The 27,655-nt window shown below is 37.8% G+C and overlaps 1 protein-coding gene and 1 pseudogene across 5 annotated transcripts in view; one reads left to right on the forward strand and one right to left on the reverse strand.

Moving 5' to 3' along the window:
- The window catches only part of Nrxn1 (neurexin 1), a 1,103,898-nt gene that overhangs the window by 917,460 nt on the left and 158,783 nt on the right, over positions 1–27,655 (forward strand). For all 5 annotated transcript variants that reach the window (XM_032907826.1, XM_032907819.1, XM_032907820.1 and 2 more), the window contains one exon: positions 22,895–23,066. In XM_032907826.1, the coding sequence (XP_032763717.1) occupies positions 22,895–23,066 (172 nt within the window). The remainder of the gene's footprint in view (positions 1–22,894; positions 23,067–27,655) is intronic.
- LOC116905098 lies at positions 14,317–14,985 on the reverse strand (annotated as a pseudogene).

The raw sequence follows: 27,655 nt of genomic DNA on the forward strand, positions 1-27,655 counted from the left end.
ATTACCCAATAGTAAAGAGACATTTAAAAATGCTAACATTGACACCATCACTTTTTATGCCACTATCAGTTTTTATTGCATTCAACAACACATGAACACACAAAAACATATCCACTAGAAAAGTTGAACAAAAAATTAGAATTTACAGGTTGAAAATTGTGGAAGTGAACTCTGTTTCCTTGCTTGCCTCCCTTGCTATGTGGAGACACCCATCAGATTCTCTTTGTGATTATTATTGCTTTCCTTTGGTTCAAATGTATTTCTTTCACTATGCATTAGCCAGAGTACAATGAGAAGGACAAGAGACTCCCATGTTCCTAACATACCTCTTACTTGCTCAACACCACTTCTCTTTAAGAGGTGAGCATAGGTTTGCTGTGTTTACTACATCAACTTGGAAATATAAATGCAGATAAATTAAAAACATTGTCAAAAAACAATGTGGATTATGTTAGTAGAGTGTGTTCTAGACTATCTTCAGTTATTGTTGGTTATTTAGAGCAGAAATGAGCGAATATCATTTTGTGTAACATCAATTAATGAACATAACCCCACTCGGCAAATAACACTGAACACTGTAAATATTTGCACCACCTCAGCATAGTCCTCTGAGCCCAGCCACGTGAAAGTACCTATAATCTTGATAGGACACATTTGCTGTGAATATAGGTTCTTCACTATTCCCTCTTCAGTAATTGCTCTCAGGGCACGTCAGCATTGCAAGAATTTGACCCTTCCTCTCTCTTCATTTCCCTCCCCCTCTTTTTGGGAATCCAAACCAAAGAGAATCCTATGACCTCAGAAATACTGGATATTGCCATGTCATTTGGAGTAAGACTGGGCTGAATTATAGTCCTAGTCTCTCCCTTAGTGGCCATGTATATTAATACCACAGGACTTCATTTGTAAAATGTTCAAAATATACTTCCAAATTATCAAGCTAAAATTGGTTACTATAGGTACATCACCTAGGGATTTATTGACAATAAGTGTCCCTGCACACACAACTTTGAGTATACATCTTTGATATGCTGTCAGGAACATGTAGATACTTTGTTAAATGAGTTGCTTGTAACTTTGATTATAATGTAAATTCATTTTAAGAATTTACTATGTCTCACATTTTATTAGCCTTTATAGATAGAACCTGTAATTTTATGAAGGCAGAGGTTGTCTGACATGATCTATGTACTGAGACAGGTCACCTGGTTCTTGAGTGTTTTAATATTAAATAATAGCAGTTGAAAACAAACATTTGAGAGATAGATACACATCAAAATCCTGCTCCTTTAAATGATGAGCAATTAACCTACAGAGCAGATGAAGGTTCTCATAGTATCTGCTACCAGATTGAAGTGAGGACACAATGTTATCCAACAAATGTTTATGTTGTGATGATCTTTATGGCTCACTTACTAAGCTTAGAACTATGTTTAAAAAAGATTAATCTGAGAACCAAAGTGGTAATTGACAATCAGAATTTATTAATATTATCATCAATATTATTAACAACCAGGACATAAATTATCCAGACCAAAACCTCTTATACTGCTAATTTCTTAATTTATTTTTGTTTTGATTTATTAACTGTCTTGTTTAATATTTTCAGCTTTGTAGCAATATATAACTATAACTAGGTATAGGTAACAAGGTAGACATTTTCAAAGAGAATGAAAATTTACATTTCTAATGTAATATGTTGGTAAGAAGTACATTCTAGGAAATAGAATGCATTTCATGTATGCATTTCAGTGACCTATACTAAGAGTAAGTAGTTATTTGTACAAGATACACTAGGCATCTGCCCCCAAATGAGTTGAAGTGGCATTTGTAACTGAACATAAAATTGGACATTATGATGTTTCAAGCTTAACAAAGACAAGAAGTCATTTAAGAATGTGAAGAAAGCATTAAATGTAATTAAAAATTAAACCTGTACCTCTCTCTGAACCGGTTTTAAAACTCCTTTCCGTCCAGCATTTTTTGCATATAAAGTATATTGCAATATCAAAATCTGCAGCGACAAATGGAGTTAATTACAACATCAAATTAAATTATCATTACTTCAAAGAAGTATGTACTGATTTAATTTCAACTAGTACAGTTTATAGGAAGCTAATGCAAAAAAGCAGTTGTATCAAGATCATGTTCAATGTGCCTAGGTTCAAAGCTAAATCCTCCCTATATCTTCTTATTTATCGCTAAATTGGTCATTGATTTCTGTGAATTAGCCATAGATTATTATTTATCCTTTGTTAATTGGAACTCAAATAGAGCCAACATTAAGTAACCTTTCCTCTTTGATTGACTTGAAAGCTTATTCTTCATTTCAGGAGAAAACTGTCACAGATAACCATTTTGACGCTGTGTTTTTTTTATGATTCCTTAATTTGTATTATCATATTTAGACAGCATCTTGAATTAAATCAGGTCAAAATTTAAAATATATTAAATGCTAGACCCATGCTAGACAATCTCTGGTGAATAAAGAAGTTATGGCAATTGAGAAATGATTTTTAAAATTAAAGAATTTGAATAATTTTAATTTAAAAATAGAAAAATTTGAAATAGTCTCCCAAAGAGATAATTAAAAATGTCTGTACACCTTGTTTTGGGGGGAGAAATTAAAGGGAAATTGAAAACCAGAAAGCATGACTAAAATTGAGATTTCTAGAATTGATGGATAGAGTTGAGAAAGCAGATTGTCAGCGTGTCCTCCCAACATGATAAATTCATAATTCAAAACACTGGAAACTCACCTATTAAGTGAGCTTTGTTATTATATCTTGAGAAACTACTGACAAAGGCTCATCATTTATTCCATGAGGTTTAAAGGGTGCATATTACGGCCTATTTGAAACAAAACTCAGATCTATATTCACTTGATTAGTAATTATGGGGCTAGAAGACCTAAACTGCTAGGAAGTTATTAGTATTCTTTTAAGATATCAGCTTTATTGCCTTCAGGAGTGGCTGAGTAAATCTCTTGTTCCCACATCTTTTATACACATACATTTTATTTTGTCAAAACTGTAAGTATGGGCTCCTTTTGATTTACATACTGTGAGTAGAGCCACTCTGGATTCCAACCCATTCAGCCCACATCCCAATAGCAGCTTAGCTCCCTAGGGTTTCTGACACAACCAGAATCACAGGCTCACAGGAGGGAAAGGCTCCAGTCAGAAAAAGCTAGGCCATTTAACATCAGAGATAATCAGATGGTGAGAGGCAAGTGCAAGGACATCAGCAACAAAAACCAATACTATTGTGGCAACATCAGAATCCAGTTCTCCCATCACAAAATTCCCTGGATGCCCCCAAACACCTATAAAGCAAGATTCAGATCTAAATTCTCATCTCCTGAAGAAAATAGTTGACTTTAAGAAGGACACAAATAACTCCTTTAAAGAAGTACAGGAGAACAAAATCAAACAGGTGAAGGAATTGAACAAAATCATCCAGGATCTAAAAGCAGAAATAAAAACAACAAAGAAAACACAAAGAAAGAAAACCCTGGAGATAAAAAAAAATCTAGGAAAGAGATCAGGAGTCACAGACAGAAGCATCACCAACAGAATACAAGAGATAGAAGGGAGAATCTCAGGTGTATAAGGTACCATAGAAGACATCAACACAACAGTCAAGGAAAATACAAAATAACAAAAATCTCTGAACTCAAAATATTCAGGAAATCCAGGACACAATGAAAAGACCAAACCTGAGAATAATAGGTACAGAAAAGGGTAAAGATTCCCAACTCAAAGGGCCAGTAAACATCTTTAACAAAATTATAGAAACCTAAAGAAAGATCCCCATAAAGATACAAGAAACCTACAGAACACCAAAGAGATGGGACAAGAGAAGAAATTCCTCTCATCACATAATAATTAAAACATCAAATGCACAGAACAAAGAAAGAATATTGAAAGCAGTAAGGGAAAAAAGTTAAGTAGCATATAAAGGGAGACCTATTAGGATTACATCAGACTTCTTAACAGAGATTCTAAGAGCCAGAAGATATTGGGCAGATGTCATATAGACCAAAAGAGAGTGAAATGCCAGCCTGGGCTAATAAACACAGGAAAAGTCTCAATTACATAGATGGAGAAAAAGAGGTATTCCAAGACAAGACCAAATTTAAACAACATCTTTCTGCTAACCCAGGCCCACAGAGGATAATAGAAGGAAAAGTCCAACATAACGAAGGAAACTATACCAAAGAAAAAGCAAGAAATTAATCTTTTCACAACAAACTCAAAAGAAGAGAAACACACAAACATAATTCCATCTATAACAACAAAAATAATAGTAAGCAACAGTCATTGGTCCCTAATATCCCTCAACATCAATACAGTCAACTCCCCAATAAAAAGACATAGGCTAGCAGACTAGCTATGTAAACAGGATCTAGCCTTTTTCTGTATACAGGAAACACACCTCAGTAACAAAGACAGAAATTACCTTAAAATAAAAGGATGGAAATGATTTCCAAGCAAATGGTCCCAAGAAACAAACAGGATTAGCCTTTCTAATATCCAACAAAGTAGACCTTCAACCAAAAATTATCAAAAAAGATGGGGAAGGGCACTCATCAATGTAAAAATCCACCAACACGAACTCTCAAATCTGAAATCTATTCCCCAAATGCAAGGACACCCACATTTGTAATGGAAACATTATTTTCTTTTTAATTCTAGATTTCCTTTTTTTTAAAAAAAAATCTTTATTAACTTGAGTATTTCTTATTTACACTTCAGTTGTTATTCCCCTTCCCGGTTTCCAGGCCAACATCCCCCTAACCTCACCCCCTCCCCTTTATCTGGGCTTCCCCTCCCCATCCTCCCCCCATTACCACCCTCCCCCCAACAATCACGTTCACTGGGGGTTCAGTCTTGGCAGAACCAAGGGCTTCCTCTTCCACCGGTGCTCTTTCTAGACTAGTCATTGCTACCTATGAGGTTGGAGCCCAGGGTCAATCCATGTATAGTCTTTGGGTAGTGGCTTAGTCCCTGGAAGCGCTGGTTGCTTGGCATTGTTGTTCATATGGGGTCTCGAGTCCCTTCAAGCTCTTCCAGTCCTTTCTCTGATTCCTTCAACGGGGGTCCCGTTCTCAGTTCAGTGGATTGCTACTGGCATTTGCCTATGTATTTGCTGTATTCTGGCTGTGTCTCTCAGGAGAGATCTACATCCGGTTCCTGTCGGCCAACACTTCTTTGCTTCATCCATCTTATCTAGTTTGGTGTCTGTATATGTATGGGCCACATGTGGGGCAGGCTTTGAATGGGTGTTCCTTCTGCCTCTGTTCTAAACTTTGCCTCCCTATTCCCTGCCAAGGGTATTCGCGTTCCCCTTTTAAAGAAGGAGTGAAGCATTCGCATTTTGGTCATCCTTCTTGAGTTTCATGTGTTCTGTGCATCTAGGGTAATTCAAGCATTTGGGCTAATAGCCACTTATCAATGAGTGCATACCATGGAAACATTATTGAAGCTCAAAGCTCACATAGAACCTCACACAATAATAGTTGAACATTTCAACACTCCATTCTAACCAAAGGACAGATGATAGAAATAGAAACTAAACAGAGATACAGTAAAACTAAAAGGAGTTATGAACCAAATGGATTTAACATATATCTACAGACCATATCACCCTAAGAGAAAAGATTATGCCTTCTTCTCACCGTACACGCATGGTACCTTCTCAAAAATTGACCACATACTCAGAAACAAAACAAACTTCAACAGATACAAGAACATTGAATTCATACCATGTATTCTGTAGGACCACCACAGATTAAGGCTGGTCTTCAATAAGAAGAAAAACAACAGAAAGCCCACATATACATGGAAGCTGAACAACTATCTGCTCAATGATAACTTGGTAAGGGAAGAAATAAAGAAATTAAAGACATTTTAGAATTTAATGAAAATTTGTGTCCCAAACTTATGGGACACAATGAAAGCAGTGCTAAGAGGAAAACTCATAGCCCTGAGTGCCTATATAAAGAAATTGGAGAGATCTTCCACTAGCAGCTTAACAGCATATCTAAAAGCTCTAGAACAAAAGGAAGCGAATACACTCTAGAGGAATGGATGGCAGGAAATAATCAAACTCAGGGCTGAAATCAACCAAGTAGAAACAAATGGAACTAATAACAATACTTGTCAAACTATTCCACAAACTAGAAACAGAGGGAACCCTACCCAATTCTTCCTATGAAGCCACAGTTACACTAATACCTAAGTCACAAAAAGAACCAACAAAGAGAAAGAACTTCAGGCCAATTTCTTTTATGTATATTGATGCAAAAATATGAATAAAAATGTTTATAGATCTAATCATATCAAAATGATCATCCATCATGATTAAGTAGGCTTCATCCCAGGAATGCAGGGATAGTTCAATTATCGGATAGTCATCAATGTAATCCACTATATAAACAAACTCTCACAACAAAACCACATGATCATCTCATTAGATGCTGAAAATGCATTTGACAAAATACAACACACCTTCATGTTAAAAGTATTCTAAAGTTCAGGAGTATAAATCCATACCTAAATATAATAAAAGCAATATTCAACAACCCAATAGCCAACATCAAACTAGAGGGAAACTCAAAGTAATCCCATTAAAATTAGGCATAAGATAAAGCTGCCGACTCTCTTTCTACTTATTCAATGTAGTACATGGAGTTCTAGCCAGAGCAATTAGAAAACTAATGAAGATCAAAGGGATACAAATTGGGAAGGGGGAAGTCAAGATATCACTATTTGCAGATGATATGATAGTATACATAAGTGACCCCCAAAATTCTACTGGAGAGCTCCAACAGTTGATAAAAAATTTCAGCAAAGTGACTGGATTTAAAATTAACTCTTACAAATCAGTAGCCATCAAAGGACAAATGGACTGAGAAAGAAATTAGAGAAACAACACACTTCATAGTAGTCACCAAACATCTAAAATATCCTGCTGTGACTCTAACCAAGTAAGTGAAAGATCTGCATGACCAGAATGTCAAATCCCCGAAGAAAGAAAATGAAGAAGACCTCAGAAGATGGAAAGTAATCCCATGTTCATGGATTGGCAGGATTAATATTGTAAAAATGGTCAAAAGCAATCTACAGATTTGATTCAATCCCAACCAAAACTCCAATTCAATTCTTCATAGAGTTAAAAAGAGCAATTCTCAAATTCATTTGGAATAACAAAAAACCCAGGATAGCAAAACCTATTCTCAAAAATAAGAGAACTTCTGGAGGAAACACCATCCCTGACCTCCAGCTGTACTATAGAACAACAGTGATAAAAACTGCATGGTATTGGTACACAGACAGGCAGGTAGATGAATGGAATGGCACTGAAGACCCAGAAATGAACCCACACACCTATGGTCACTTGATCTTTAACAAAGGACCTACAGATTGGGCAAATATCTTTACCAACATCTGATAGAAGACTAATATTCAAAATATACAAAGAACTCAAGAAGGTAGACTCTAGAGAGCCAAATAACCCTATTAAAAATGGAGTCCAGAGTTAAAGAAAGAACTCTTACCTGAGGAATCTTGCATGGCTCAGACACGCTGTTCAACATTCTTAGTCATCAGAAACTAGAAATCAAAATTATCCTGAGATTCTGCTTCACACCAATCAGAATGGCTAAGATCAAAAGCTTGGGTGACAGCAGATGCTGGCAAGGATGTGCATAAAGAGGAACACTCCTCTATTGTGGGTGGGACTGTAAGCTGGTACAACCACTTTTGAAATCCAACTTTCAGTTCCTGAGGAAATTGGAAATAGTTCTACCTGAAGACCCAGCTACACCACTACTATGCATACACCCAACAGATGCTCCAACATATAACCCATCTGGGTTTTCTAGAGAGGAATGGATACAGAAAATGTTATATATTTACAGAATGGAATACTACTCAACTATTAAAAACATTGATGTCAATGCAAGCAAATGGAACTAGAAAATATCATCCTGAGTGAAGTTTCCCAGACTGAAAAGAACATACATGGTATGTACTCACTGATAAGTGGATATCAGCCCAAAATCTCACAATACTCATGGTACAACCCACAGATCATATGGAGCTTAGGAGGAAGGAAGACCAGGGTGTGGATGCTTCGAGCCTTCACTGAGGGGGGGAAATGATGTTTGTGGGAGGTGGAAGGAAATGGGACCTGGGAGGGAGCGAGGAAGGGAGGAAATCAGGGGGGTGGAACTGGGGATAGCCACTAGAATGTCCCATATGCCACAGACAGGAGAGGTTCCCTGGACCCAGTGGGGAGGACTTTAGCTGAAGTGGTCATAGAAGGGGAGATAGAACTTGTAGAGACCATCTCCAGTAGATGGGCACAGTCCCTGTTTGAGGGACTAGGCCATATACCCATCTCAAAGTTTTTAACCAATAAATGTTCCTGTCCAAAGGAGGAACAGGGACAAAAAATGGGGCAGAGACTGAAGGAAGGGCCATCAGGGAACTGCCCACCTTGGTATCCATGTTGTCTGCAGACCCCAAAGCAGATACTGTTGCAGTTGCCAAGAGGCACTTGCTGACAGGAACCTGCTATTTGGGAGGTTCAGCCAGCAACTCACCGATGCAGATGTGAATGGCTTTGAGCTATCCATCAGACTGAGCTCAGGGACCAGCTGGAGGAAGGATTGGAGGAGCTGAACGGGATTGCAACTCCATAGAAAGAACAACATCAGCTGGCCAGAATTCCCAGTGCTCCCAGGGACTGGACCATCAACCAAGGAGAGTACAAAGACTGACCCCTAGCTTCAGATACACATGTATCAGAGGATGGCCTTGTCTGAAACCAGTAGAAGGGTAGGTCCTTTGTCTTGTGGAGGTTTGATGCCCCAGGGTAGACCCATGCTGGAAGGGCGGGCTGGGAGAGGGTGGATGGGTGGCAGAGAACCCTCATAGAGGCAAAGGGAGGAAGGAGAGGTAGGTTATGGCATGGGGGGGGCTTGTGGAGGGGTAACTGAGAAGTGGGATATCATTCAAAATGTAAACAAACGATATGATTAATAAAAATAAATAAAAACTATGTATGACTAATTTTATTACAATTTATTTTATTGGATGATTCGGAAAATTATCTTTTGAAGTGATACCCATTGCTAAAAATGATTTTCTTTAAATGTCACTGTAAAGAAAAAGACAAGACAATAGAGAGAATGCAGGGATTTGCCCTGAGCACAGGGGAGAGGTGTTTACATTTGACTCAGGTGAGCCACCCCATCCCCCAACCCTCCTCTTTTAGAGCTTTTCAGCCTCTTGTGAATGCTCCAAAATTCAGTAAATATGAAGGACATTCTCCTTTCATGTAGGTTTTCAGGGTTCTTGGAGTATAAGAAAGTCTGCTTTGGTCATAATACAGTCCATGATTTAGCCTCCAAGTAATTCTGAACACGTGGAGTAATTTGATACCCACTTGAAAGACATAGTGAGCTTTGTGTCCCTGGCCCTGGGAAGCATGTAGGAATCAAGGTTCTTAAGTGTAACAGTATGGATCTGAGACAACAGATATTCTCATGGCACATGTTTTGTTGCTAAAGAATCGTGGAAAGTCTCACGAGAGAGCATTCTGTGAGTTCAAGAATATAGTTGAATAGCATTGCCAGCAATCCCAGCGATCAGGTGGTACGGAGATGGTAGCCATGATTTTATGGGCAACCTAGGCCACAACATGAGGCATGTCTCAAGGAAATTCAAAAAACTTTTAATCAAACAAATATAGCTCACTGAACAATAAATAATAAGAGATACTAGTATGAATCCTGATGTCCCTGTATGTGACTCGATTAGTGCTTTAACTCTGTAACTCCAGTTCTCCAGTTCTTTGCTTTGAATTTCAATTTCCTGAAAATGGGGATTACATAGTAAATAAATAGAGTTGTGAGTGAAATGGACGTTTGAAATATATTTGATATTTTGCTGGATATATGCAGTAATAAGGGTGTGTGTGTGTGTGTGTGTGTGTGTGTGTGTGTGTGTGTGTGTTTCTTTTTAAAGTCTTTCTAAATCTATTTAAACTGCAGTGCAAGCAACAAAAGAGTAGAATGGAGAATCAGGCTGCCTTGGACCAGTGTGCACAGCCATTGCCTGGCAGCCACGGTCTCTTCTGCTTTCTCACCAGTTACAAGAAAACACCAGTACACATTCACAGTTGTTTATGGTGAAGTGCGGAGGGAGGATATCAGCTCCCAAGAGGACCACCACTGTGACCACACCATCTGCTGCACAACACTGCCATTCCTGAAAAGCCATACTTAATGAGAAAGCCTTGGTGTTTCTAAAACAAACAAAAAGGGGATAATACAGTTTACATTTGACTTTTAAAGTTCTTGAGATTAATTTCTCAGTCTGTCCCTTTCCGCTCACCTCAGTTGAACCTGTAATCATTTTATTAGGCAGGGGAAGTATGTAAGCTGGACATAAGATGACAACCCATTTCCATGCCTTGATGTGAAATACTTAAAGATTCATGCAAGCAAACAAAAAGGTGACCATTAGCCTTATGTGGTGCTAGCTTCCCAACTGCTGTCAGTGCAGCCTTTGGATAGACATCAGCTGTACACCAGTGGGTGAACATTGGTGAAGTTTTGCAACATAAAGGATCATTTTCACAGACAGCACCATCCTATGGCTCAGTAGAGTAAAACATTACATCTACTGTTTCTCAACAACACCCTTACACAGAGGGACAGGCTCTAGTTTGTTTCTTAAGTTTTGTTTGTTTTGTTTTCTTTTGTTGGATCACGTAGGGATGGACATTTATTTTGGCATGCTATAGCCACAAGAAAGAAAGGCAGAGAGAAAGTGGTTGTGTCCCCTGGAGACATGACTCTAAGTATGACTTTGTTCTAGCTAATTGTTGTTCAGGAGCCCCTTATTACCAATATTCACAAGACATTTAATATTCCTTGACTTTTCCATAAAGCAGGGAGAAGGATGACCAATGGGGTCAGTCTATGTTTGACACATCCATGGATTGTTCCCCTGTAGCTTGTGTGTTTGCGGCTTCAGGATTACCAGCCAAACTATAGGACAAATTCACATGTATTTCCATTGATTTGAAACTATCCTGGTTGTAAAATTAAATAAAGAATTTTTGTCTTGTTTGGAATGATAATGGTCATTGCCCAGAAGACTATATTTGGGGACACAAGATTGGAACCCTATTTATCTGTTCCTTTGGGTGAATAAGAAATTTAAAAGATTGTAGGTGAAAACATTTTTTTCTTGAACTAATTTGTGGAAGGTATGTGAAAAATTCATCAGGCCACTTTAAACAGTATTTCTGAGGTGGATATTGTATGAAGAACTTGTGCCACATCTTGAGATAAAAGGGATCTCTAGAGAAATAAGCTAACAAGACATTCTCCTTCACAAAGAATCTAAACATGATACATTAGCTTTGAAATATCAGCGTAGAGTGATGAATCATAGTTTGACATTGTAGGAGTAAATGACTTTTGGAAACTAGCGAGTCCCTGTTGATTCTGAAAGTCTTTTATATATTACATTCCATAAAGCACACTGATGAATGACACTTAGGGACAAACAATCAGATGAATGTCAGCACACATAATGTCAAGCTCTCCATCTATATCAACAATTTCCTACTCTTATATCGGAAGCCTTTAAAAATATGCATGTCTATCTATTTTCCAATTACTTTGTTTATTCAAATAATATAGTTTAGCTGTTATGCATAATTCCTTAACCCAGTTTTACTTCTTAGACAGACTTTTGGCTCATGCTTTCTTCTGTTCATGTATAATTTGCATATCTTTATGTCTGTCAAAACTCTATATATTTTTATTTATCTCAAAGCATCAGTCTTTATGTGCACATATTCACTGCCCTTGAGGCCTGTGCACATGCTGTTTCCTCTTCCTGGAAAACCCGTGTGTCCACTCTTGATTCTTTCTAATCTGTAAATTCTTTCTCAAATGTAAATTCTATCCTCACAGAGGGTAGCTTGTCCACTGGATCCCTTCGAAGGCACCCTACTTTTTCTCTTGTTGACATTTGGCTTGTATCATATGCTAACCTAAGTCTCATTACATAATGGAATTTTGTGAGGTGTAAGGTTACAGTGGGAACCATACCATCTGCTTTCCTAGCTCCATTTTACTGGAATTAACAGAGTACTAGAGTTCATCTGTAGGTTTTGAATAAGTAAAACACAAACCTTATTAAGTGCTAAGCTTCATGTTTTATGTAGCTGTATAATTATTTGTTAACAATATATCCTGCTGGGCAGAAAATGTGTATGTGTCAACTCAGACCACAGCATATATTATAAATTAATTTTAGCCATGGGAAGAGTGGTAAAATACTCTTCTGAAATATGGCACAGGTAAAAGTTATGTGATAACTATTTCTTGGCATTCTTTTAAGGCAGTATATTGTTTTATGAAAATTAAAATAGAGCATATATGTCTGATGATTTAGCCTTTGAAATCACCATATTCTCCTCTGAAAACGCTGCTGGGCCTGAATTATACCTCTAAGCATAGATGTGTTTGTGTGATGGCTGTAGGAATTCTTGCTTTCCACTCTGTATAATAAATAAAGCCATGGTGATTCTATTGGCTGGCATTCCTAGGCCCACACACAAACCTTTCCTTTTCCTAACAATGCCAAACAAATAGTTCTGGAGTAGAAGTCAATAAGAAAGGAAAGGAAAGAAGAAAGACGGCCATGTCTGCTATCGTCCTGGAATACTTTCATGTTAGGGCTCTGCTCTAAGCTGGTGATACATAAGATAGCATCATAGAGAGTTTACTCCATCAAGCCTGTTTGAAGGCATAACCTGGCTATTTTGTCTTGCTGGTTAGGCATGATTTTCAACAGTGACTTTACCTGCAAGGAAATATATGCATTGTAGGTTTGCCTCTGTGATGTATCAGCTGAGGCATTAAGAATAATGTATTAGGCTCTTCATTTGCTTTCTTGGTGTTTTATTTAAATATCCAGAAGTTAATTTTGGTTTTACCTGTAACCTACTCACTAAGATAACATTCTCATGTGTAGAGGATTCCATTTACCATCTAAAGACGCTTTGTCTGTGTGTCTGAGAACCATCATGCTCTGAGCTATCGGAATGCAGACTACTGGAGTCAGACCGCAATTAGAGTCAGCACTGAACAGAAATGATGTCCTGGGAAGGAACAAGTAAATTAAATCCACAAATAATCCCAAGCCTCTTTTATGAGAAAAACTTTTTCCTGAGAAATGCCAAGGTCTTGCAGAATTAACGGAACAGCTTCTCCCTGTCCAATTCCTGGCGAAGGTTAATAGCAAGCTATGCATGGCCCAAAGACACAGAAACAGAAAAACAAAGGTATGGCTTTAATCAGCACCTGAAGCACAATGTTTATTATGTATGGTTCCCTGAATGACCATACAATCTGAACAACACAAATTTACCATTCAACCAAAGGTTTTTAAAGCATCGGTCATTTAAACAAAACAAAATGAAATGTAGCAACTATCCCAAACCATCCACACACAATGACCTACTGCTTGGAGAAAGCTTAGCTCATGTCTTTTCTTTCTGTAATGCAATACTGTTTATTTAACTTCTAAACATAGGAAAAATAACAGAATGCTGCAAATTGCGTTTAAGTACAGAAGGTTCTTGAACTTCTATTGATGCAGTAGTTCTGCGCTTTGCTGGCAACGATGAGTTCTACACTTTCTTTAAAAAGTATAAGATATACTGCACTTAATTAAAGAAAAAACTCCAAACACTTCTCATGCTAGCTAACCCCTCCCCCTCTCCACAACTAAGGGTGTCAGCAGAACGCTATGCCACTTGGCAAACACAAGACTGCCTGAAGCTAACCGGATGCTCACCGCAGTACAACAGGTCCAGCCTCACAGTGCACACTGAGTTACTGCACCTCCAGAAGTCATCTTCTTCTCACAACGTCCATGCCAAACAAGAGCATCAAGATCTGTCTGGGTGGTTTTGATCTATTTACGAACTATAGATCTGAACATTTGACAACTCAGGATTTCTAGCCAATAACCTTATAGTTAATACTACCTTACGAGTTGAGAACAAAATGCCAGAAACATCTTCAAGCCTTGACACACCAACAGCAAACTGCACTGAGTGAGGAGGACGCGGGGTGCCTTTGTATTTTAAAATTGTTTGGAGCTCTGTATAACTCTGATAAAGTTTTCAGGGCGCTCCGGAAACCTATGGCCACTTCATGTAATCTACTGACACTTTGAGAAACTACAATATGATCACGATCATAATTAAACCTAACAAGGGCAATAGACTCAAATAAGAGATGTGCCAATCACAGTGCTCTCTGACTCTAAGGTATTCACGAGGAGACCGAGTTTTTATTCATCTCCCTCCTCTTCCTTTTCCTCTTCCTCCTCCTCTTCCTTTTCCTCTTCCTCCTCCTCTTCTTCCACCCTTTTCTGGGGATCTTTAGCAGGACCCTTGGCACCATCAAACTTCCCTTTAGACTTAGAGTCAGCAGCATCTTTCTCATACTTCTCCCTCACCATCACTGCCTTGATAATGTAAGGCTGCTTTTCACTGTCACTTGTTATTCCACACCTCACCCAGCTTTTTTGCCACATTTCCAGTGGAGATGCCAGGGTTTGTGGATTTGATCTTGGAGAGGAATTTGGAGCAGAATAAGAGAAATCCAGACAGAGGTCTTTTGGAAGTTTTCAGGTCCTTCTTCTTGCCTCCTTTCCCTGCTCCATCTTTTGTCTCCCGATCATAGCATATTTTATCCACCTTGGCCACTTCATCAAACTTTGATTTGCTAGACATTGTCCACCTCTCAGAGCACTTCGTGGAAAACTACTAAATTGACTGGAACCTCAGGGTTCTTTTCTTATGTTCGTCCCTGCATTTCTGCATGAAGAAGGAATAAGCAGACATCTTGCCTTTTGGTTTCCTGGGATCACCGTTAGCCATGCTGACCTCCATTTTGTCCAAAGCTGTGTTGTTAGCTGATCTATTAGCTCATTAATGTCACTGAAACTGGTATGTAACCTCAAGTATTGCCGATGAGAAATTAGGAATTCTGTGGGCACCACACTAAGGTCCACTTCTTTCCCTGTTTCATTTCTGCACTGTGATTATTTGGAGAAGAGAGCTTACAAACCAATGTTTTACAGATAAAGACATTTACACAGTGCTTTTTTATTTTGTACTGGGTAGTGTTTTAGTAGACACAGGTGGCACATTAATCCTGTTGCTGAGATGTCTGGCTTTCAAGAGGCGATCAGTTTTGTTGTTCAGCTGTGGTGTTTCTTGCAGTTGTAATATTCACACCACGAGTACATACTAAAAGACAGTCTTGATCTTGAACCCATAGTCATAGTGGTAACCTTCAAATTAGTGCCACACAGATGAACCACAACCCAATACAGGCTTCACAAATGATTCTGGGAAGATCTCAAAATATAATTGGCACAATTAATTGATCTATTCAAGGACACATGAATGAGACATTGATTCATCTGACTCCCAACCTATTATTTTCACTTTGATTTCATTTTATCTATTGAAAAATGATGTGCTGAGAGAGAAACACTGAAGGATTGCATCATCAACAGAACTCAGAGTCTATTTTCAGTTCTCATTTTTCGCTTATACCACCATGTCCTACATTCTTGGGAAGAAATTGGGGTGTGTTCTTATCAAGAGAGGCAAGATCATCCATTTCCCATTGAGGTGCTGAAGGCATCTCGGGCTATTGACTAATGGAAAATCTTTTTTTCTCCAACCGAAAAAGCTCTATATTTAGATCATAATGAAACTTCAGAATCCATCTGTTTATAAATTTTGAAAATTTTTAATAGCGACTGATTTTCTGTTGTTGGTGTGTGTTTAAAAAATCATCTGAGAGGTAATATCTATTTTTTTAAAAAATTTAAAATTTTTATTGTTTATTTTGTTTACATTTCAAATGTTACTCCACTTCCAGGTTTCCCCTCTGAAAATCCCCCATCCACTCCCCCTACTCCCTGCCTCCACGAGGGTTCTCCCTGACCCATCCACAAACTCTCACTCCACCTCCCTAGCATTCCTCTACAATAAATAAACAAATGAGCTAAGAACTTCATTTGCATAATCTCATGAATCAAATATGCGAGTATGACAGAAAGGTTGTAGAATCATACAATTGGGGGTGGGGGAGTGATTGCCTTTTAAATAATTTCAGTATACTTTAAAACCTTGTTTTACAGTATTGCCCGTAAATTACAACTTATTTAAATATTGTGTGTAAGTGAATCTGTGAGAAATCCAAATGCGAATGTAGTCTGTTATGTGTTTTGAAGGTATAACTGCTAAGCTACTGTTTTTATAATCCTAAACTGTTTTTAATATTTTAGAAAAAAAAAACAGGGACATAAGAAATTGACACTTGGGAAGGAGGACTGTCACAGGCTTTCAAAGTTTGATTAGGCAGTCTTAGGACAAGGAGTGGAGGACATGCCCCTGGGGTGGTAGCATCAGTCTCAGATGAGGACATGTTCCCAGTGTGGTAGCCTCAATCTCAGGGTCAAGTTGTGACGGTCACAGGAGAAGTGCAGCATCTCTGCTCTGGAGAACAGGGACATAGAGGAGATATCCTATCTTCAATGAAAGTCGAATGTCCTGTCTTCAGTGCAAGTTGAATGGGAAAATAAATGTGCTGTGTTTTAAAATATGCTGCTTGTATATGACGTTTCTCTGAGTTGCCTCACTCTGGACCTTGTCCACTTTGAGTGCTGTGTTGTGTAGTGCTGGGGAATGCAATTGTTAGCACTTGTCAGAAAACCTCCTCGTAATTCACTCTATAAGGATACTCTGCTTTCAGGTTCTTCCTGGGCACAGACATGACTAACGCCATTCTTTTATAAGCAGCCCCACCAAATGGACCAGCTTCCAGTTACTCATCCTTATCAGCTATAAAACTTTGGGGAAGCTTGTTTGAGTTCTCTAAGAATATAGCTTTTAGGTATGCTATGTTATTCAGGTATGTTGTAGTGAGATGTGCTGTGTAGGAAAGCCTCTAGTAAGCATTCTGAGACACAAGAAGCAGGGAAACACAGTGAACCTATATGTGCGGGCGTCCTTTACACTGGCTGTTTTGTACCTGCCGCCATGTGAACTGTGCCCACTTGCACTGTGAGGGGCTCCTGAGAGTCTTTGTACCCACCTCTCAGTGCACCTTGCTCTTCACTGACACCCTTTCTGCTCTTTGGTGTGTTTTTAATATTTGCAGGCATAATTTATCTTCATAAGTTTAATAAAGACTTCCGAGACAAAAAGCAAAACAAGTAAATAAATAAATAAATAAGCCACTATTTCACATGTCTGAATGAACAACATATACACATCTTATTTGAAGTATGCTCTGATATTGAGAATATCATTGAATCTCAATCTTGGTTCAAACATATTTTCAAGTGAGTATACTTTCATAAGAAATTAGACAGTGCCATCCCACTTGTTAGAACCTTCAAGTGCCTATCTAGTATCATATTTCATGATGTTTCCTTTAAGCAGGGCTTAATATTATAATCCTTATTCAGAAATGAGCTTTTGTGGAAAATCAATAATTACCTTTGTCTCTATTTATTTAATGAATCCACAGAAAGACTTCATTAAATTATAAATGCCTCATTACTGATGTTCTTAGAATAGATTTTCAAAATTATAGCATGAGCAGTTATCATTCCAAGCAAGATACAATGCAGAGAACAGCACATGTCCACAGAAGTTACTGCTGGCTTCGCTAATGTAATATTCATGAGAATTTACCAAGACGATCACATTTAATCCCGAAGAGTAAGGATTTGAGATGAATTCTTCTGAATTGTAATTATCCATTGGCAAAAAAAAGTTCAGCAAGTTTTATTTTTTACATAATTGAAATAACTTTCTATCCTGCCAATATGAGCTGGGGTTGAAATGTGTTTACAGTTTTTAGGTGGAAGGAAATATTGGATTTACAAAATATTCTTTATAGTAGTTTTTGGTATTTCATTATATTAATTTTTTCCAAGGGGCCAGGTATTTCTTTGGCTATCATTTATATTTAAATTAATTTTCAGGCCTTGGAATAGAGTAGGGTAGAGTATCTGTGGATTGTGGTAGGAATTATTTGTGTCAACTCTGGTGATCTTCATTTCTACACTAGCTACTTCACAAAGTCTGAATCCATTATGTATTAAAGCTACTTAGAATGGAGGCAACATATTGGCGTATCCAGGAACAGATGGACACTGTTTAAAAACTAGGACCTCTCCAAGATTCAGTGACCCTTGATGTTTTATAATTAATTATTTAAAACGGGCAATTCATCAAACATTGTAAAATCTGGCCACTTCTATACCCTTGAAAATAAACATTTTATGTTTCACATTGTGAAAAGAGGTTAAGGATAAGTTGAAAGCATTTATTTATCTGTATATTGGGGACATTTAATATTTGTTTTTATTACTTGTGTATAAGTGTGTCACATGTGTGTGGATGCCCAAGGAGCCATAATAGGGCCTCTTGTCATGGAGCAGAGTTCTAGATGCACATGGGTACTAGACACTGAATGGGGACCCATTGGAAGAGCTGAGAGTATTTTTTATGCTCAGTGTAATCTCTCCAGTGACTGAGACATTCTTTTATGCTTCAGCATGAAGATACTTCTATTCATCAAATTTGACTTCCTTATTAATTGAGAGTTTGACTATTGTAGTCATTTTCTTAGAGCAATGTGGAAACTTGAGTTGGTTTTTGCTGTTGTTTTTGTTTTGATTTGTTTTGTTTATCTCTTCTCTTACAAGAAAGACATTAGAACCAGAAAAGAATCCCAATGAGTTTATGCTGGATTAACAAGTATCATGTACTTATTAAATTGCACATGCTGCACCTAGGATAGAACAATAATTTAAACTTGTCCTGAGAGGTTTTCATCTCAACCCCAGAAAAGTACAGGGAAGGTCCTGTCAGACTTCACTCTTAGATAATGGAAGTAACTTTAGCTGTCTTGCTTACAGTAATAATTGTAAGTTCCCCTAAAACCACCCAGTAGTGTCTGCTTGGACCACACTGGGAGTCCACATTTGGTGGGAGGAGAATACATTTACCCCTCTTGTTTCTGTGATTCATTTTTGTTTTCTCCATGAAACTTCTGGGGATGAGGCAGAAGGACCAGGAAGGGATAAGGACAGAAGGGATCTTGCTTTCCTAATGCTTTAGTAGCCACCATGTAGTTGAGAGCATTCCCTTCACTTCTTGATGACTATTATTTTTTTAAGAGTTCTTACCCATATCTTAGAAATCCCTCACCAAAGAAGCTGTTAAAATGGCTGAGTATGGGAAGGTATTTGCAACTGAGCCCAATGGACCTGAGGTTGATGCTGCCCTGAGTGAAACATGCAGTGTAGAGGGAAGAATCAAGTCCTTTATTTTGTCCTCTGACTTCCCCTTGTCATGTATTCCTTGACATATGACACTTTCACAAAAATAAACAATTTCTCACTTTTAATTTTTAAAATTAAAGTATGTTTGCATCTTTTCCTCACTTTACTTCCTCCCCTCTCTTCCTATGCCCACCCTACCCCACTCCACTACCCTAGCCCACTCTACCCTACCTCACCCCAACCCACTCCACCCCACCCTACCCTACCCACACCCACCCCACCCCACTCCACCCCTCCCGACTCCACCCTTTCCCACCCTACCCTGCCCCAGCCCACTACACCCTACACCTACTCCCGACTCCACCCCACCTCACTCTACTCCATCCCACCTTACCCCACCTTAACCCTCTCTACCCCACCCCACCCAACTACCACTTCCTCTCATTCATAACTTCCTTTTTTATAATTCTCCTATAAATTTCAAATTACATCTTGTTCAAGCTGTTTAGTGTTACTTGTACATATATGATGTCAGGGGTTAACCAATTGGCATTAGATAAGCAATTAGAGGCTCATCCTCAGAGAAGACTATTTCTCCTACCCTTAGCATTCCTTAGTCGCCTGTAATTCCAGATCTCATCCTCCTTTCACAGTTTCTCATCCTATTCTTCCTCCCTCTTGCCTCACATCACATCATCGGTAATAGTGTCAGGCTTTGATGCTCCCCACCCTAACTCCCATGAGAAAGATCCTAAGTTGGGGCAGTCACTGGACATCCTTTCCTTCAGTCTCTTCTTCACTTTTGTCCCTGTAGTTCTTTTTTTGACAAAAAAATTTGGGTCAGAAATTTTGACTGTGAGTTTAACCCCATCCCTCTACTTGAGACCTGTCTATCTACTGGGGGGGGCTCTTTCCCATTGTTCCTTTTTCCCATTCTTAGGCATTGTGGCTAACTTACCACCCATTGAATCCTAAGAGTCACTCCTCCTCCCCCCTCCCTCCCCCTGAACCTGCATATTTCCATTCACTCTCCTGGCCTTCTGGGATTGTCTCCTGTTCCTTACTCCCACACCTGATCTATTCCCCTTGTCCCCTCACCCTTTCCTCTCCCACTCAGGTCCCTCCCTCCCTCTGCATCCCATTACTAATTTCTTCCCCCCTACTAAGTAGGATTAAAGCTGTTCCCGGTTTATGGTTCAGCTTCCTTGAGATTTACCCCTTCCATGTTAGCATATTTATGGGGTTGGGGATTTAGCTCAGGGGGTTGGGGATTTAGCGGTAGAGCACTTGCCTAGCAAACGCAAGGCCCTGGGTTCCGTCCCCAGCTCCGGAAAAAAAAGAAAAAAAAGCATATTTATATCGGTGTTGTACTTGTTTAGATCCTGTTTAGGTAGCCATATTGTTGGGGTTGAAGCTTCCCTATCACTTCTGGGATACACAACCTCAAGCAGATTTCCAGGTCCTATGAGCATTTGTTATTTCCTCGTTTTAGTAAAATTACCCTCTGTTTATTTTCAATAAATTATTTAGTGAGGTATTTATGCGTATTTACTGTACTTAAGTAAACATAAATACATTTGAGTAGAAGCTAATGCATGATTTTAACGTATGAGATAAGTCCAGAGGATGTTGCAGTAATCTCATTTAAGTCATATGATGTTACCTGTTATTCTGTTATCAACACATGCATGGACAATATTTAAAAAGGAAATGTGCTGAGGAGTGGCCCAAGCTAGCTTGCTCATGCGTCAGTGGGTAGCCCTACCTCCATGTGTAAGTGTGAAAACTCAGTGGATTTTTAATCTCTCTCTCTCTCTCTCTCTCTCTCTATATATATATATATATATATATATATATATATATATATATATATATATATGTAAGAAGATATGAATTTGGGTGGGGAGAAATTGGAGAGAGGAGAAGTTAGGGGAGAATTAGGGGAGGAAGCAGGACTCAATGCAGTCAAAGCCTATTGAATACATGTATAGATTTTTCACAGAATGAATAAATAGTGAATATTTATATTAGACCATAAGCATTTGTCTAATTAATAAACACAAAAATACTCAGAAGAGAAACGTGACATTTTGCAGTCAAATTTTTTATTGTTTATCAAGCCTAAAATAAATAAAAACAAAAACATTAAAATGATCTTAAATAATCAGAAATCCTTTGTGTGCAATACATTCATGGGATACAGAAAACTTTAAAGGATTCAGCAGTGTCTGAAACAGCACGTTGGACATTTTTCTTAATTAATCTAAGTTTTATCTGAGAATTTTTTTAATATAAGATTTTTCTATTATAAGCTGATGGCACCATCTTGTCTAGTTCAGTAGTGAGAAGCCTTCAGCAGTCGAAATGTATATAGCCCAAGTGTTCACTCCAACCCTTCTGCCTTCCCGTTTGTGATTTAACTCTTCTACAGCTCTGTTTCCTTTAAAACCCTCTTCTCCAGTGTTGTTTCTCCCAACTGATGAAAAGGTGTGATAAGAGGGAAGCCACTGATAGTCTAAGTCTGATTCTGACAAGGGCCTGCAGTGCCCATATCCTGTGCTAGTGATTAAGTGAAAATCTCCATTCTTTCAAAGTCAGCTCAGCTCATGGTTGGGTTGACAGCCCTGCTACCAGAGAATGCCTCAGAGGTCGAGGACAGAGGTACATGTTTCTCTTGGCACCTTAGGTGATGACATTGTGAAGTTAACAGCCACAACTTTACCCTTAGAATGATTTTTAATATTGCTTTGCATAATTCGGAGAGGGCATTAATTGTAGATAATTATGTTGTCTCCATTTTAGCTAATCTGTAACCTAAAATTAGGAAATCATACTTTAGTTCCAGCTTGTCTTTACTAAGTTGTGTGTCCTTGAACAAGATACTGCACAGTTATGACACAGTTTCATCATCTGCAAGGAAAAGGTAATGAGTGTGTCTTAAGCTGCTAATGTCTTGGTGGTTTGAAACTAATGATTAAGAATCATTTCAGTGAATGCCTATTTCTCTGCCTATCCTGTTACAGAGATGTCTTGTATTATGAGCATCTGTCATTTGGCTGGCTCTACACAGACCTCCTTGCTCTGATTTCTCATTATTAAAAGGGAGCATTTCAATCCGTGGTTTTCTTGTGAAACTGGGAGAATGGATTAGAGGAGATATATCAGAGGACATGAGGCCGTGTGTGCTCAGGCAGGCAGCTGTGCACCTTCTTAGTGGCAGCCCCTGGGAAGAAGGCAGTTCAATTCCCTTGCAAGTATGTCTTTCAAAATATCAATTATCCATGAAAGAGATATCTCAGAATTACCCAGATGTCGAGATTTTACTTCTATTGCATTCAGTTTCCCAGAAATAGAATCAGAAGAAAACAGCTGTTGTCTAAGGCATGTTCTTGAACAATGCCTTCTATGAAATTCTTATCAAATGATAATTTGTTGAATTAATAGGACCTTTTCCTCCCCATCCTTCCTAACAGCACCAAGGAAAAATTGGAGTTAAATTTAATGTTGGGACAGATGACATCGCCATTGAGGAGTCCAATGCAATCATTAATGATGGAAAATACCATGTAGTGCGTTTCACGAGGAGTGGTGGCAATGCCACGTTACAGGTGGACAGCTGGCCAGTCATCGAACGATACCCTGCAGGTAAGCAAGGGCTTATGGACCTGGGGAGTTTTATGAAAAAACAGCTGGAAAAGCAAAGCAATGTTTGCGTCCGTTTCTTCAAATTGTGGGTTTTCTGAGAAACCATCAAGTATTTATCAGATTTTAGAGTCACGTCAATGTAATGCTGTCCTAAACTGTTCTTGCTACTGTGTAAAAATGACATTTTATAGATGAATTTGAAGCCACACATTGTCTTTTGAAAAATCCAGAACATCAGTTCACCAGAAAAATGCACACATTAAAAAAAATGTGTCAAAGCATTTTACTGAACCTTTGCATTTGAACAAAAGAAAGGCTTTGTCAAAAGTAACAGTTAAATTTTAAATTCAAGGGAAGGAATATTATAACACTTTTTTTTGAGAGAAAATAAAGCTGTTCCTTTGACAGTGGCACACAACAGACACTTACAGAACACGTGAGCAGAACAGAGGGCAGGCGGAGATGCAGCCAGGAGTGAGATCCGCAGCACAGATCTACAGCTATGAGGAAAGCCAGTTCACTTCATTTTCATATAACCATAGTGAGCACAAGGACTCTGAGATAAGAGTGTCACCAGCTGGTCTGTAAAACGTTTTCTTTCTTACAGCAACTTATGACAGTGTAACTAAAAACAGAACCAATTTATATTACATGCAATAAAACCGACAACAAGAATGAATGCAGAAGCAACTGCTTTGTTGGAATTATTTGCTTCTTAGAATAAATAATTTGACGAAATAATTTATCAATTAGACACCAATTTTCTCTGGGAATAATCAATAATGAAGAGAATAATGTCCTTGACACCAGTCTGAGCTTCTTTTGACTTCTATCATTCTCTGGTTTCAGCCTTAACCTGTTCATTTGTTCTGCAAATATGAGATGAATGAAATGTGACAAAACACACTTCCTTATGATGACATTTAAAATCAAGAAAACACATCTGGAAATTATTGAAATACTGACAAGCAAAAAGCATTCAATAATTGTTTATCAAGTTGGTATTCTTGAAAATATCAAGGCCAACCTGGACTGCAGAGTGAGCTCCAAGACGACTAGGACAGAGAGACTGTGTCTTGGAAAGAAAGAAAGAAAGGAAGAAAGAAAGAAAGAAAGAAAGAAAGAAAGAAAGAAAGAAAGAAAGAAAGAAAGAAAGAAAGGAAGAAAGAAAGAAAGGAAAGGTGGGAGGGTGGGAAGGAGGAAGGAAAGAAGGGTGAATAAAAGAAAAAGACATAAAATGTATTTAAAGATTGGAAGCTGATAATGAATAATAAGAAACAAATATTTAGAAACAATTTCATACTTATAATCTTTTATATCCAGACACCTACTCTAGGTACCCATTCACTAAAGAGTGCTTTAATTAATATTGACAAAGGAAGATTGAACCAAGTTCTACTTGTTATTGTGGAGGACACATGCAATAGCTCATGAAAATTTTCATGTATGCAACACATAGGAGAATGCATGAGGAAATTCATGAGGAAATGCTCTCCACATAAAAACATGAGATTCTGCAGGGATTACACACATAAGAGCTTAATGTTGTGAAGAGCGCAGGCACATCACCATTATGCCATCTAATTGTCACCCATCTCCACTGTGTGCACTTCAGCATGATCTAATGAAGGGGGAAACATGAGCTTTTCAAACATTTGCTTCTCTTGGTGTTTTACCAGCAGCAAAACCATAAAGGTTGAATATAAATTTCAAAGTGGGAGTGATCTAGAACAAACTGATTTTAAATATGAGTTCAATATCGTAGTCTAGTATATATCTTTTATATCAGCTTGTGGTTTGGCTACTTTTATTTTTAAAATTTAGGGAGGTTATTATTCATTAGAAAAGCCACTAGACTAATGGTTTTTCCACCAAATCCTATAATCAGAGAAGCAGGAACGGAACCAACAGACTATATTTGCTTCCTTTTAAAGTGCCTGCACTGCAAAATACAAGGTTTGAAATTAGTAATTAAGGATAGCACTTAACCTTCCATTATAGGCCTTTGTGGTAAGTGCTTTTATATGAAGCAATTTGTCTGATAGCAACACTACAAGTTTAAGGAAAAGCACCTAAAGCATTGACCAGTGGTATTACCCTGTCAATTGTCAGGAAGGCTTTCATACAGAAACTAATTAGGAGATGTGGATTTTAGGCTCTTTTGGGAATGCAATATTCCTTCAAGCCAACATTTCATATTTAAGAATAAATATTAAAATTCCTGTAAACCTGTCTTCAATTATATTCTGTGCGTGAGGCAAATCCTTTAAAGTTGAGGAAATTGTTTCTTATTTTATGTCAGTTAAAGCTCTAGAATATAATGCATCATTAATCTCTGATTTGTTACTAATTACAGTATTTAGCAAAATGTTCTCTCAAAACAAAATAGAACTCCTCTTCTCGTGTTACTCCACAAAGCCTTATGTCATTTTGCTGCACCCCAACTCAAGATTATTCCCAATAAATTACTTTCTTTGCAAAATAAACTTTGGCTTCATATATGAAAAATGCCTTTTATATCTTTACAAAGTTAATGATTTTATTTCTGTGAATACATTAAGCCTATCTACACATGTCTAAAGAATGTATATACTATACACAAGGAATGTACTAGAATCCTTGTTTGGCAACAAGAAAATTTTTAAGTATTTAAGAGTAGAAATATCATTCATGGGGAAATATAAGGGTTTTCATATTTAGCTAAGAATATATTCAAAAATAAAAATCCAGATGTTTCATAGGACACAACTGATTCCCAGAAAGATAGATTATTTTGCAGTGTGCGGTGTGAGTAACCGGGAACAAAATTTGGGTCTTTTCAAGCAAGCGTTATTGGTTGGAGTTAGCAGGTAGATTTGGAAACTGAAACATATTCATGGAACTGTTAAATAGCTCGTATGCTAAAGAGAAAAGATATGAATGAGTAAAAAGTTAACAGGGTGAGTAAAGATGCATTGTAAGTACTTGAGAACGAATAAAGAGGAGATGTTTCCATTTTTAAAATTTCTCCTCTTCCCTTCCCTCCCCTCCACACCCCATCCTCTTCTCATTCCCTCTTTCCCTGCCTCCACTTTTCCTCTTTTCTCCTCTGAGATTTTCTCCTCCTTTCCTTTCTCTCCACACTCCCTGCCTTTTTGTTGGTTTGTTTGTTTGTTTGGTTGGTTTGTTTTATTATTTTTTCTTTTGCTTTTGGTGTTTTTATTTTTTGTTTCTTTGTTTGTTTTGTTTTGTTTCTTCTATTTAACATTCAGCATCCTAATTTCAGAGTGTTTCAGGAGGGGGCAGTAGATAGCAGTGAACTGGATATCTGTGGCAAGAGAGATCACTAGATTAGCTGCCTTGGGGAACAGGAAGGATATTGAACACCTACCAAAATCAAACCAGATTGCTACTGGGGTTTGAAGAAAGGAAAAAACAAAGGTCTAGAGTATTGTAACGATGTCAATCCTTTAGGTAAGAGAGAACTGGAAAGAAGATTTCATGGGATAGTTGAAGTGTGTTTTTCTAGCTATCCAATTTAGCCGAAGTCTTATAGGTTTTAGGTAGGCACTCAATTCTTTGTTTATTGGCTAAATTTGATATAATTTAGGTCATGGGAAAGCCATTCATCACTGCCATTAAATTCAACCCATTTATGTAGATAAATTGGTTACTCATTTTTAACTCATGTCTTCATTAATATCTTTATTAATTAAGACAGTTCATTATTTAATATTAAAAGTTTGATTTTTTTTAAAAAAAGGTTATGTTTAACCTACTTTTGGCTATGTGTGATGTAATTATGAAAACCTACTTCATTTGCCATCAGAATACTTAAAAGAGGAAATAAACGTCAACGTCTTTCTACTCTAGCTTCTTTCATTGAGAAACAACCAGAGTGAACCTTGGAAAGGCCAACTGATTTTCTTTAGGTTACTATGCCAGTTAGTAGCTAGACAAAACTAGTAACACTTATCTGTAGGTGACAGAAACTCAAATAACAAAAAGCCCTGGGTGAAGCCTTTGTCTCAGCAGTTTAAAGCCTGGGGTCCAGCTTCACTGTTTGCCCTGTACATGGCTATGTACTTCCCATTCTGTGATTTCTGCTGACACAGACACAAATAAAGATTAAAAAAATTAAACAGTAACAGGTGGGATAAAATCGATTTTGCTACAAAAGCCCCAGGTACTTTGTTTACACTAACTTTTTGAGTCAGTAGCATTCATTAGTAGGCTGATTATTTTTAAAGTTAACTTGAATAGCTTAATTAGTGAATTAGGTAAATCATTACAAACAATTAGAATTAGCACATTAGAGTCCTTCAGGACTTAGGGGGTGGAAAGTCTATCAGAGCAGAAGACTAATGCAGTGTTGTGTGAATTACATAAACTTTTATCTTCAGTTGTCACGTCAGTGAGAAAAGTTTCCCTTTGTTAGTTTTCACTGAAATAAAATCACAGATATGTTGAGCATTTATCATAACACATCAGTGTTTGGCTTCTGTTTGGCTTCACCAGTCTGAAGTTTTACAGGTTTCCTCTTAAGCTCTCTCCGAAGTCTGAGAACAAGAACCTAAAACTCGATTTTTTATGTCAAATATCTCTCTTCA

Source organism: Rattus rattus, chromosome 7, assembly GCF_011064425.1.
Source record: "Rattus rattus isolate New Zealand chromosome 7, Rrattus_CSIRO_v1, whole genome shotgun sequence".
NCBI classification, from domain to species: domain Eukaryota; kingdom Metazoa; phylum Chordata; class Mammalia; order Rodentia; family Muridae; genus Rattus; species Rattus rattus.